The sequence below is a fragment of the Cavia porcellus genome, unplaced genomic scaffold (genome assembly GCF_034190915.1).
Source record: "Cavia porcellus strain 051 isolate PalLab524CR breed Dunkin Hartley unplaced genomic scaffold, mCavPor4.1 scaffold_18, whole genome shotgun sequence".
Taxonomy (NCBI): Eukaryota; Metazoa; Chordata; class Mammalia; order Rodentia; family Caviidae; genus Cavia; species Cavia porcellus.
The window spans coordinates 57,518,986-57,532,788 of NW_026947501.1; the positions used below are offsets into that span (position 1 = coordinate 57,518,986).

Genomic DNA, 13,803 nt, shown 5'->3' on the forward strand with positions numbered 1-13,803 from the left:
GTGGATAGCGGGACGGAGGCGGGGCCCGGAGCGCAGGCATATGGGGGGGCAGGGTGCGCGGAGTGTGCCCGAGGGGTGCGGGGCGTGCGGGGTGCACGAAATGCGCGGTTTTTGGTGTTCCATGAAGTGTCCGAGGGATATAGATGGGGCGTGCACGCGTGCTGTGAGGTAGAGGTGTGAGTGCGCGCCGCGTGGGTACGAGGGGTGTGTATGGGGTGTGTGCATGTGGGTGTGGGATGTGTCGCGTGCGCGCGCTGAGTACCGAATCATCAAGCCCAAGCCCGGCTGGGGCGAAATCTTGGGCAGAATCTCGGGGGAATGGGGTTGGGTTTGGATCGAGGCTGGTCTCCAGAGCAGGCCGACTTCCGCAGACGCAGCGCTGATGAATTAGGCAAGTGGCCTCCTCCCGCCCCGGCGCACGCGAGGACCCCTGACGCGAGGGCGGTCCGGCTGGCAGCCCCTCACGCGGTGACTCAGACCGCCTGCGCCTAGCGGGTTGTGCGCACGGCTGTGTCGAGGGGAGCAGAGGGCCTCTCCAGGCCTCGCCGAGGCCCTCCGGGAGGGGCGCAAAGACTCCTTGGTCCCCAACCGCCGCCTCCACTCCGGAGCTGGGAATAATAGTGGTCTCGCTGCGTTTTTAGCTGAGCGCCGATTTTGGAACCGCGACCTCTGGCCTTGCGCGCGCATGATGACTCGCAGGATCTCGGGGTAGGGTCCTGCCTCCGCGAGAGCGCTTGTGAGCCAGCTTGTGTGCGGGACGCGGCGCCCACGCGCAGACCTCCGGAGCAGCCTTCAGTGGTTCCTGGTTATTTCAGTTTCCAGGGAAACGAGCTTCGCAGTAGCAGCCAGTGCAGGATCTGCCTCTCTTCTGCGCTCCAACGCTGGGACGCACGCAGCGCTTCCTCCACTGAGCTGCGGGGCTACGTAGAACTGGAACCGTCCCATAGTCAGGGCCCCAGAAGAGCCCTATCTCAGGCCTATGAGGTTTTAGCCTCCTAGTCTTTACGTTTGTTGCCCTCCCTCTGCCTGGGCCTTTGCGCAGAGCCCTTGCTCCTGGATTTGTCCCAACTCCACTCCAAAGCTTCACCTACCAACCCCCCACCTCCATTGCTCAGATCTTAGCTTCATCCCACTAACAGCCTCCGTTTTGTCAGTGCATTTTCTTCTGTCGCCATGCTGAGTGCTTTACAAGACTTTCTGATTCACCTCCTTCTAATTTAATAACGGGTAGGTGCCGTTATTCTCCCGAGAGCTCAGTGAGAAGTGCAGACCCAGGCTGTACTCACAGCCTTCCTGCTCCCCAAGTCCTAGTAGATTCCTCCTCCCCACCCCATAATACTGCTTTCCTTGTGGTCTAGCTGTGTCTTCCCCAAGCTAGGATTTGGGAGAAGGGCTGTCCTCAGCCACCCCCACTAACTCTCAGCTCACTGGGCTCAGGGCATGGGACCAGTAGGCAAAGACGTCTCCAGGACAGTTGTAAAGATCTACCTCCTTCGTTCCTAAGGCTCAGGCCCAGGAGCCAGTGTGCAGGAAAGCCCCACCTCCTGGGCAGGAGAGGCTCTGGGAGACAGGAGCTTTTCAAGTGGAGGCCGCCAGCGGCAGGAGGCCATTCATCCTGAGCAAGGGGACACCCACGGCAGGAGGGGGCGCTGGTGAGTGGAGCACGGAACCTGCGACTGTGATATTCATCGCAGATTTTGCTGCTGCACCCCCCCCCCACCAATCCTGCATAGTAGTGTCGGCAGGACCCTGCGGTAGAGGAGAGGCCAGCCCAGTTGTTCTGGCACGCAGAGCTCTCCTAGGGTGTCTGTCGCAATCACTGAGACCCCTCAAGTACCCCTTACTGACAGCCATGGCCTCCACACTTGGAGTGGATTTCTGACACCTAAAGCCAAGTGAGGATTGGAATAGCTATGTGCAATATAAAATCTAATGGCATTGCTTTCAGACTCTTCCCCCCAAGCCACAACCGGGCTCACCCAGGAGCACTTTCCTTTTCCCACCACCGTGTGGCGCCATCCTCCACATTTTCTCAGCCTGCTGTTTGGGAGGAAGATCTGTCCACTGCTTTGGGGGCCTGCCGGGTCAGAGAAGGGAACCCTCCCTGAACCTGGGAAAGAGGAATCACATTAAAATCAGAGGGCCCACTGCTGCAGAGTAGCTTCACACAGACTCCTGGGTAGCCCTGATGGTCACTCCATGCTAAAGCAAGAGCATTTAAAAACAATTGTGATTTTTGTGATTACAAGAGTAATCATGTATTAAGAATTTTTCCTACCATCTTTAAATCTTATTAAAATTCGATTTTCTGGAGTATTGAATTCTATTAATTTGGGTAATTATAATTATTTTTCTAATTTATCACTTAACTTTTTAGTATTTTTAGCCTTTATTTTTTAACTCACTCTCTTCATCCATTTTCTGTTGGTATAACAAATGCTACAGACTGGGAAGTTTATAAAGAATAGTAATTTATTTGGCTGATGTTCTGGAAGCAGAAGTCCAGGACCCTGTGCTATGTCTACTGGCATCAGTGAGGGCCTCCTCTGGGCCATGACCTGGCCAGGACCTCACATAGTGACACAGAATAAGCTGCCCAAGCACTTGTACCAGCACTGCTCCTGGGCAACCCTGGAACCTCCCATCCATTAACCCACACATGAGCATTCAGGGCCTTCAAAAGGCAGCTGCTTCCTGGAGGTCCCCTTGCTAACCCATGATCAATACAGAACTTTGGGGATAAGTTTCCAGTACATGGACCCTAGGGGTCAAGCATTTAAACCGCTGCACTGACCAGGTAGCCAAGATGCAGTCTCATTACTAGCTCTCACCCTTTCTTCCAGGATAACCACTATTGCAGATGCACTGTGGCTTCTCTTGCAAACTGCACACGGGTGAGTAATCCAGAGAGCTTGTATGAAACCAAGCAGAGGGGTCTTACAGGTGCAGTGGTATACCTTATTATTTCAAAAGCTTTGTCTTACAAAGTATTAGAGATCCACAAAAATCATGAAATATACATGTGGCAGCTTAATAAGTTATGATTGAGCACCTGCTTCCCTGCATCCAAGAAACATCACAGCACCTGAATACCAGCCTACCACAGCCACAGCCACAGCCACAGCCACCCCTCCCCATGCTAAGGTACTGCCCACTTCACCTGAAGTCACTTCCTTGTGCTCGTGGGTATCTTTATTGACATGGCACGGATCTCTAACTATGATGCTCTGGTCTTGCCTGTTTTTGAACGTCATATAAACAATCACAGAGCATAATGTGCACATGTCTGGCTTCCTTCATTTGACTTTGTGTCTGTGAAATGTGCTCATGTTATTGTACGCAGCCAGAGCTTACTCTTTGTTGGCCTCAGAGCCATTGTATAAGATGTCACAGCTGCCTTGCCCATTCACTGATGATGCATGTCTGCCTCCAAGTTGGGAATATTATAAATTGTGAGCCTTCTAACTTGTGTGCCCTGAAGCTCCCAGCATACATTTTTGGGTGTGTACCTAAAAAAGGAAGTTGTTGGGTATGAGTAATACCTATCTTTGCTTTCTGTGACCTCTGTATTGAGATATAGTTTATGCACCCTGGTTTTAAGAGTATCACTCTGAGTTTGGAAGTGGGGTGCCTCACCACTGCTTCAGAGAGCATGACTGTCCCACTTTCCATAAGAGCCCCCTCCTCAACCTCCCTTTACCCACTCTGGGCCCATTCAGCTTCCATCTACCACCCATCACTGTGGTTTTAATTTAGCATTTTGTGTGCATAGATACACACAAGAGGCAGTCTTTTATGTCTGGCTTCTTTCACTTGGCATAATACTTCTCAGGTTTATACATATTGTTTCATGAATCAGTGGATGTTCACTTTTGCTGCTGAATAGAATTCTAACCTGTGTCTATCCAGTCACAAAATGATGGGCTTCTGGGCTTTTTCACTGAGTTTATTCAGAATAAGGGTGTTGTTAAGAGGTGCTTGGTGGTGTCATTCAAGTACAACTCTTTTGTGAACATTTTGCCACCTCTCTGGGGAGCGATTGCTAGGTTTTGTCATAGGCACCCATTTAACTTCAGAGAAACTGACAGACTTTCAGAGTGGCCAAACCCTTTTTCATTCCCCATACCAATGTGTGAGCATCCCTGGGCTTCATATATAGCAGTCTTGGGAGGAGCTGGCCTCGTGGTGATACTGTCCTAATTGATAGGAGTGGCATCTAGTTGTGGTTTCAGTATGAATGATGCCACACCTTGCATGATCTTCATGAGGGGTCTTGTCAGATCTTCTAATGATTTGAAAGAATCAGGTTGTCTTTTGTACCTAAGCAGTGATATTCTTTAGGTATTTTGTATGCAAGTGTGTCAGATAAATGTTTTAAAAATATCTTTTCCCAAACTTTTGATTTGCCTTTTTATCTTCTTTCTGATCTCTTTTTAAAAGCAAAACTTCTCAACTGTAATGCCATTCCATCATTTGTCTCTTCTATATAAGTCTGAGAACTATCCCAGAAATGTTTTCTTGAATCTAAAAGTGGTTCCTCCCATGTCTTCTGGAAGTCTTATAACTGGTTTTAGCTTACACATATGTCTGTGACTTGTTTAAAATTAACTTTTGCATATGAGTGAAGTAACAGTCACGATTTTATTTTTGTATGTTGATATCCAATTGTTCAGCATCATTTCCAAAAAAAATGCAATTTAAACCTTAAATTCCCTTGGCACTTCTGTTGAAAATCAAGTGATGGTAAAACTAAGAGGCTATTTCTGACTCTGAGATCTGTCCTGTTGATTGGTAGGTCCAACCCTACACCAATACCACACTGTCTGGATTATTGGAACACTGTAGGAAATCTTAGAACCAGGCAACGTAAGTCTTCAAACCTATTATTCTTTTTCAAAAGCATTCATCTATTCTATGTTCTTTGCATTTCCACATGGATTTTAGAATCAGCTTCTTAATTTTTTTTTTTTTTGGTCAGTACCTGGAATTGAACTCACAACCATGTGTTTACAAGGCAGGCGCTTATGCCGCTGAGCTAAATCCCCAGCCCCAGCTTTTTAATTTCTACCAAGATGTTTTATCAGGAGTTTGATTGGAATTACACCTGTATATTAATTTGAAAATAACTGATATTTGACAATATTGAATCTTCTGGTCTAAATTTATTTAAGTCTTCATTAATTTCTTTCATCAATATTTTACAGCTTTTCAGAGCACATTTTACTACACTTATCTGTAAATATTTCATATTTTGATGCTTTTGTAAATATTAAAGAGTATTGTAATGTTCAATTGTTTTTCATGGTATTGGACAGCTGATTTTTTAAATTGTCTTTTGATTCTGTTCACTTATTAATTCTAGCAGTATTTTTATGTATCTCTTAAATTTTCTTCTTTGCCTCACTGAGATGATCACAGTAATATGGAGAAATGCACTGACTGATGTCTAAGGTGATATCAGCTTTTTGTCACTATAACAAACTACCTGAGGCAAGTTATTTATGGAGAAAAGAGGTTTGTGTATCTCATGTTTTGGAGGATGAAAGTCAAACAGCACAGCCTCGTGTCCCTAGAGCAATCTCACTTACTTATACAAAACATGCTTTTTGTGTATAGTTGGTGTGGTTTGTACTATTCTTGAGGGTTTTAGTATAGATGTTAATACAGCACATTACTTTAATGTTCCTCATGAAATGTTTTCCTCTGATTTTATTGTCAGCACAGCACTGATAATGAGGTAAATTGGAAAGAACTCCCTCGCTTTTCTCTCTCCTGTAAAAACCTGTTTAGAATCTGTACTTTCTTCCTTCAGTGTCTGGCAGAATCCAAGAGTGAGACCATCTTGAAGTTTTCTTCGGGAATGAAACTGACTATGACTGCTATTTGTTTAATAGACACAGGGCTCTTCTATTCACAGGTATTTGTAAGTGACCCATGGTGTCCTGAGTCTTTCCAGTAGTTTGTCCATTTCACTGAAGCCTTTAGATTGTTTTGGCATGAAACTGTGCACATTATTTCACTGGCAGTTAAAACTTTTATCCTATATAAAATATACCTCAAGATGAGCATGATGGCACACACACTTGTAATCCCAGCACTTGGAAGGTAAAGACAAGAAAATTACTGCAAGTGTGAGACCAGCCTGGGCTAAATAGTGAGTTCAAGTCCAGTCTGAACTGCATAGTGAGACCCTGGCTCAAAAAATAAATAAATAAACTTAAATCCTGATAAACTTTTTATTCTTTTTCTCTGTATAGGATGTATCATGAAACCTTTTCATTTATCATGAAGTTCCCTTTTCATCCCTTCTAGTGGTGATGTGTTTCTCTTTTTTTTTAATCTTGCTAGAGATTTATCAATGCTGTTGATCATTTCAAAAAACTACAACTTGGTTTCATCATTTTCATTATTTTTGTTTTCCGATCATTGATTTTTGCTCTTGTATAATTTTTCTTTCTGCTTACTTTGGCTTCAGTTTGTTGTTCTTTTTCTAATTCTGATCTGATCTAATTCTGATCTAGTCATGTAATGATATAAATTGTGGCGGGAGCCACGACTCCAGAGGCCTGGCAGCCTGGTGTAAGTGCCCCGTGCACTTTCCCCCGGAGTCCAGCTAGTTTGGAACCCTCGCTTGGGTCCTGCCAGGGAACCTCCTATCTTCCGGGTGCACTGGAGCAGCGCTGCGGGTCCAGGGCGCAGGCATGGCCCTCCCTGCTCCCAGCTGTGCTTGGAGGACTGTGGAGTGCTAAGCAAGCAGGCGGGCGCCATTGGTTCCAGAGGCTGGGCTTGAGCTGGCCTGCTCCACCCCCAGTGACCCTCTAATCAGTCCAGGGAACCGGGTGCCAGAGTCTCAGGAGCTGAGGGCATAGAAGAGGATTTCCAACAGACCCTGGGGAAGCCTTAGAATAACACTCGAAATACTTGAAAGATAGAAATATAGGAAAATGCCAAAACGGAAGACTCTATTACAATCTCAAACCTCCAGCCCATCCAAAGAAACCTTAGGAGTGATGTACATAGAAGAAAATATATGCCATACACCTGTAATATCGGACATAATAGCAACTGAAATAAAGACGCAACTCTGGGAAGCTTTAAAGGAATTCAAACTAGAAATAATCTCCCAGGTAAAAGAAGAAATGATAAAAGAAATGAAAGAGATGCTGAATATATCTAAAGAAGACACAGATAATGATATAAATTTCCTTTTAAATATTGTCAATTGCCTCTCACAATTTTTCTCATGTTATATTTTCATTATTACTCCAATAAAATATTTCTAATCGTTTTTGTGATTTATTCTTTGACTCACTGGTCAGTTAGAAATGTGTTGATATCTAAACATTTGATATCCTTTCTAGATTTGTTGTAGGTTTCTAATTGAATCCTATTATGGTCCAAAAACATATTCTGTAAGATTCTGATCTTGGGAAATCTACTAAGACAAGCATATAGTCCATCATGGTGATGTCACACATACATTTGAAAGTGTATTCTGAACTAATGGTTGTGTTCTACAAGTATCAAGAAATAAAGTAGCTGACAGTATCTCTCTAGTCCTTATTTTTTTTTGATGTAATAGCCCTATTACTGAGAATGATATGCTAAACCTCCAAGTATGATTATGGATTTTTCATTTTTGTTTTGGTTTTGTCTGCTTTGGGTCATATATTTTGGCATCCTACCATTAGATGTGCTTATGTTTGTATTGTGTCTTCCTGATGTATTGACCTATAAACATTTATGAATTGTCCCTTTCTACCTTATAAGACTCATTTCATTGAGACTATTTTGGGTGCTATTAAAACAGCTATTCCAGCAACTCTAAGCTACTCTAGCTTGTTCATGATGGCTGTTTACATGATGTTTTCTTTCCCATCCTTGAATTTTACTCTCCACCTCTTGAAGATAATGTAGAGTTGTTTCTTCTTGTTTTTTGTGTAGCCTGCAATCTCTACCTTTTGATTGAAATATTTAATCTACTCTTTTTAAATAAATGTCTAAATTATACTTTATTTTTTAAAATTCATTTTATTCAAGGATTAAAAAACACTACAACAAAATTTCAAAACACATCAATCTGGGGCAACAGTGGTACATACATCGTGCACTGTCATCCCCAAATCATTCACCCAAAGCACAAGACATCTGCATGCAGTTGTCTAAATGATACCACCACAAATGTTTCTTTTCAGTGAACTCAGAGAAATCAGTAATATAACTATCTTAACTATTTTTATATACATATACATATATTTTTTAAGGTTGTCATATTAATGAAATGACATGTTTACACATATAAATCTATTCTTATTAAATGTAGTTTTGCTGTGGTTATAGTTTTATGTTTTGGTTTGGTTTGGGAGTGCTTGTGTTTGTTTGTTCTGAGACAGAGTCTTACTGTGTAGCTCAAGCTGGTCTTGTACTCAGTATGGAGACCATCCTGGCCTTGAACTCATGGCAGTCCTCTTGCTTCATCATCCTGAGTACTAGGACTACAGGCACGTGCCATCACACCCAGCCTGCTGTGGTTATAGTTAAACGATACTCTCTCAACTATTTTTATACCTCTGTTTCTTGTTTCCTACCTTTTTATTCATTCATTAACACAATACTTCCTTTAAAGTTGTTGCACATATTTTTCTTCTTTAACAGAAGTATATTCTCATATCTTCATTTTATCTATTAATACCAAGCCATACTGTTTAATACCAACTCACATTCCCACCTATGTTCCTTCATAAATAGTCTGTATCAATCTTAATGACCAAAGTTTTCTAATGTGCACGTCTTAGTTTTCTGGTTATATTCACAGACACACATGGCAAAACACTAACTGCCACATAAGGTAAAGCTTTGTCCTACTCTCTGGCCCTGCAGCCTGTCCTCTGGCGAGCCAGCTAGATTTCCTCCACATCTGATGTGATCCCTCAAAAGCCAATCAGGTGCTCCTAGGCTGTGAGCCAGACAGGACAGCTGTTATTATTCTGGGGTAACGCTGCTTCAACTACTGCAAGGCCTAGCAACTCCAGGGCATATGCCATTCAAGGCCTTCAGAGGAGCCCACAGGTTCAACACCAAGCGTACCATTGTCTGTGGGATAAAATCTTGGCATTGCGGTGGCACCTGTTGTCCTCATTTGGAGAACCAGTTTCCAGATTCTTAAAGCACACATGGATGCCTAACTCAGAGAAACCAAGGACACATGTGCCTGAGGGTCATGTCCAGGCCTTCAAAGCTGAGTGTTCTTGCTGGGCAGCTTGACCCAGGTGCTGGCACTGAAAGCTGTGCTTGGAGGCTCTTTATGCCCAGCTGTGCGACAGTTTGTAGAACCACTCAATACTGCCCTGAGGTGGGCAGGGTTCCCTATGGTGGAATGAGGTCTCCATACTGTGGCAACAGAGCAGGTCACACTGATTCTCCAGTCTGTGAGCCTCTTCTGGTTGCCTAGCTGCTATGCAGTTTCTTCGTGGGGCCATGTGGGTGGCCAAGCACTGAGCACCTCAGTCCATGTTTTGCCCTGTTCTTTTCTGGTGCTGTTGGGTAGGTGAATTAGACCTGCCATCTCTATAGGCCCCATACCTCATTTGACCTTGTGTTCACGCCTCTCTTTTTTTAAAATTTTATTTAAAAGGAAAAAGAGAACAAAACAAAACAAAACAAAGCGGTGTAAGGGTACAAGTAATACAGAACTACAAAAAAAAAAACAGTAAGAAATCACCAGTTAATAGATTACATATTATCATCTTAGAGATAGTTGCTCAAGTCACAGTATCAAAGCATAAAAAGTAGACATTCAAACAGTGAGACTGCAAACAGTTGTGTTCAATGATCCAACCAAAAACATTAATATGGGCAGCTATTTAACTCCCCTAAACACACTTGCTGTTGTATCCTTTAGAGCACTTTTCTTCCTTCTCTTTTTTACATCAAAATTTATACATTTTGGGTTTTATTACTCCTTAGTTCTTATTACTTTTTGGGGGGAGAGAATAAAGTCAAATATGGCAAAACACTGCTGTCAGTCAAAACCAAGGATAGACATAGCACATGATGTAAAAACAGAGTACAAGGTTATCAACAATGGTTACCATAATATCTCTTGTTTCCTTAAAAAGAATTGTCTATCTCATTAGGTATTATAAAGTTGAACAAAACAGTAGACAAGAAGACCAATAAAACTTAGGCATTGTAAACATTACAGGACTTCTGAAAGACAATAGTCAAACCAGAATGGGCATCTTAGTGAATCTTATTGCCTTCAAAGTACTTGCCGATACCCTCAAACTTGATACTATCATACAGAATGGAACAGAGTCTAATCAGTCAAAACAAGATAGTGGGAGTATTACAGGACTTCAAAACAAGTTAATAGGTAATCAAAAAAAGTTACTATTATATATCCTGCTAATTTTTTAAATTTTTCCCCTTAATTAAAAAAAACCATAAAAAATAACTAAATAATTTTTTTAATGAATAAGGTAGAGATTGAGATAAAAGAGGACATAACAATATAACAATACAGGTCAAAGCATGACTGTTTCAGCAACCTAGTGCTTCACCACCAAATAACCCGACTTAATAGTAGTTACCATAGTGTCTGTCTTTTTCCTTGAAATATTTGAATAAAACTTCATATACTATAGCTTCAAATATTTCCATATCAAGAAGCCCAGAATAAAGGCTTCCCAATTAATAAGTGAAAACTTTATAAGGCTTCAAGGCCACATAATGGGGAATCATGATTACCATATATTTTTATATATTTGAATCTTACTTATATTAGGGAAACTATTCGGTATTCACACATGTGAGATTGATTTATTTCACTTATGAGTATGGTCTCAAGCTGTGCCCATTTATTGATAAATATCTCAATGTGATCCTTCTTTATAGCTGAGTAATACTCCATTGTATAGAAATACCACAACTTTTTTATCCATTCCTCAGTTCATGGACACTTGGGTTGTTTCCAAGATCTGGCGATTACAAATTGTGCTGCTGACTCTGAGAAAAAGTGGGTCTACCCTTCAGAACAGATGTTCTGGAATGCAATGTTAAGGAAAGGGTGGAAGTGGAAGGATGAGGATATTAGTCAGAAAGATAACTATAGGGGCTGGGGATTTAGCTCAGCGGCATAAGCACCTGCCTTGCAAGCAGGCGGTCGTGAGTTCGATCCCTGGTACCGATAAAAAAGAAAAAGACAAAAAAAAAATTACACAGAAAGATACGTATAATATCACAAAGATTCACAATCAGAATAACGAGCAGGCCTGGAAGGAGATTTTGAAGTGGGAAGCCCTTCATGCTGCTGAGTGTCCTTGTGGTCCCTCATTGATCCGATTCGGAGGGAAAGCAAAGCAGTATTCAGCAAGGGCCAGAATTCGTTCCTGGATGGGGTATGAGTTGCCTTTTGACAGGCATGATTGGATCATCAACCGCTGCGGGACGGAAGTTAGATACGTGATCGATTACTACGATGGTGGCGAAGTGAACAAGAACTACCATTTCACCATCCTGGATGTGCGCCCTGCCTTGGATTCGCTTTCTGCTGTATGGGACAGAATAAAGGTTGCTTGGTGGCTCTGGACGTCATAACCAATGTTTTGTTTGTGATGGAAAAATATAAAATATTTTTTTCTGAAGGGTACATTATACTATTTCCCTAAACTGAGTCCCACTCATGATTTAAGAAGAGTTTGAAGTGGGCAGACACATTTCATCATTTACTTAGTGAGAGACACTCTCTCCATTAACCTCTGAGTCCCGTTTGCCTTGCACTCCATAGCAGACCATTTTAAGTTTTCCTCCCACTTCATTCAGGTGGGCAGCAGTCTTTTGGCTTTCCCTTTAACTTCGCTATTGCTTGTTTAGTTCGTCTAAAAAAAGTCTTAACTTCTGTAAAAGAACTTTTGAAAAATATTCAGAGTTGTCTTGTTTTTTTTCAGGAATGAGATGTAAAACCTGAAAGTCAGTGCAATGTTCATGAACTTTTTCCTGGTCAAGTATTATAACTGAAACTTAGAAACAAGACATAGTTACACTTTTTAAAAAATGACCAGCAATTCTAAAGACCCTGCAATGTAGTAGTAGCCCTGAACGAAATGTATATACTGCAAATGTATTCAGCAAGAATAAGCATGTCTCAGCTCTCCAAATTTTCATTAAGTGAGTTTTTCACACCGGACCTTGTTATAGAAATTTAAGCCACCGGGAAGCAGTAATCCACATATTTTGAACACGTATTTTAACTTTAAATTTTTCCTCTTTATTCCTATAATTCTAATTTGTAAGTCTGCTTCCCCCAAAACAGGTATCATTGTCCCTGGCATTTGACAGGTCGTCCCAACTTGGAGCTCCATTCCTGCCCAGCCGGGGAGCTTTCCTTCCAGTCGGCTGAATCCAAACCCTGAGAGCACGGCTGAAGTCACAGAGCCAGAGCTGATCCCTCTGTAAACCATGAGGACATTCGGCTGTGGGTTAAAGTTCACAAGAAGAGTGTTTTTTCTCAAATGTAGAGTATTTGCATCAATTCAGAGTCTTGAATTTGTTTTTGTTTTAAGGAAGCTCTAAATTTGCTGTTGGAATTCTTTGTTTCAGTAATCCATGGACTGGTTTTTCTAATTATAGCAGCATGTTGCAAATGATTGTTTTTTCTTCATTGCTGTTAACATTAAATCTTTCATTTTTCCTGAAAACTAGTGTTAAATTAGTGGATGAAACTGGCAGTCTGAATGATTATCTTGCTGTGGATGTCTCTGTTATGTCAGTTCTGTGTGGGATTTTAAAAAATCAACAATTTTAAGTTGTACATGTCAAATATTTATATTTTTTAAATAAAGCTGATAGTTAATGGTTTTGAAAAAAAATTGTGCTGCTATAAACATAGGTGCACATATATCACTGTGGTATGATGCTTTCAGTTCTTCTGGGAATATGCCTAGAAGTGGAATAGCTGGAATAAATGGGACTTCCAATCCCAGCTTTTTGAGAAATCTCCAGACTGACCACAAAGGTTGTACCAGTCTACACTCCCACCAACAGTGCAGGAGAGTTCCTTTTTCCCCACAGCCTCTCCAGCATTTGTTGTTGTTGGTTGTCTTGATCCTAGCCATTCTTTCAGGAGTGAGATGGTATCTCAGTGTGGTTTTAATTTGCATTTCTCTAATGACCAATGATGATGAACATTTTTTCATGTATTTATTTGCCATTTGTATTTCTTCATCTGAGAAGTACGTATTCATCTCAGATGCCCATTTTTGGATTGGATCTTTGAATTTTGGGGGTCTGAGGTTTTTTTAATTCTTTATATGTTTTAGACAAGAGTCCCTTGTCTGAGAGAGAGTTCACTAAAATATCTTCCCAGTTTGTGGGTTTTCTTTTCACTATGCTGGAGATTTCTTTTGACATGCAGAAACTTTTTAATAAGAAGTGGTCCCAGTTATTGATTCTCGGAAGTATTTCCCATGCGGTTTGAGTCCTGTTCATGAATTCTCTACCTACTCCTATGTCTTCAAGGTTTCTACCCAATTTGTCTTCCAATAGATTTAGTGTTTCTGTTTTAATATCCATATCTTTGACCCATTTAGATTTTAATTTAGTACATGGTGATAGATATGGATCTAGCTTTAGTTTTCTGCAAATGGAGAGCCAGTTTTTCCAGCACCATTTATTAAAGAGACTGTCGTTCTTCCAGTGAACCTGCTTGGCTCCTTTATCAAAGATAAGGTGGTTGAGTATGTTTGTAGTTGTGGTTGTATCTTCTAATCTATGCCATTGATCTTCAGCTCTGTTTTGATTCCA

At 41.7% G+C, this 13,803-nt stretch overlaps 1 protein-coding gene across 1 annotated transcript; it reads left to right on the forward strand.

Annotated features, from left to right (window-relative positions):
* The first annotated feature begins 318 nt into the window (after positions 1-318).
* LOC100732458 (holocytochrome c-type synthase-like) lies at positions 319-12,873 on the forward strand. The gene is made up of 5 exons (XM_003465015.3): positions 319-395; positions 493-708; positions 816-946; positions 10,999-11,094; positions 11,204-12,873. The coding sequence occupies exons 1-5, from the start codon at positions 319-321 to the stop codon at positions 11,596-11,598; spliced, it is 915 nt and encodes a 304-aa protein (XP_003465063.2). The 3' UTR covers positions 11,599-12,873.
* Positions 12,874-13,803: the final 930 nt, after the last annotated feature.

Excerpts from the sequence above, each read along its gene's own strand:
- LOC100732458 (XM_003465015.3), top strand. The coding sequence starts at position 319 with ATGGGGTTGGGTTTGGATCGAGGCTGGTCTCCAGAGCAGGCCGACTTC. Across the intron at positions 396-492 it reads AGCGCTGATGAATTAGGCAA|CGGGTTGTGCGCACGGCTGT; the intron begins GTGGCCTCCTCC and ends GCCTGCGCCTAG. Across the intron at positions 947-10,998 it reads AGAACTGGAACCGTCCCATA|CTGCTGACTCTGAGAAAAAG; the intron begins GTCAGGGCCCCA and ends TTACAAATTGTG.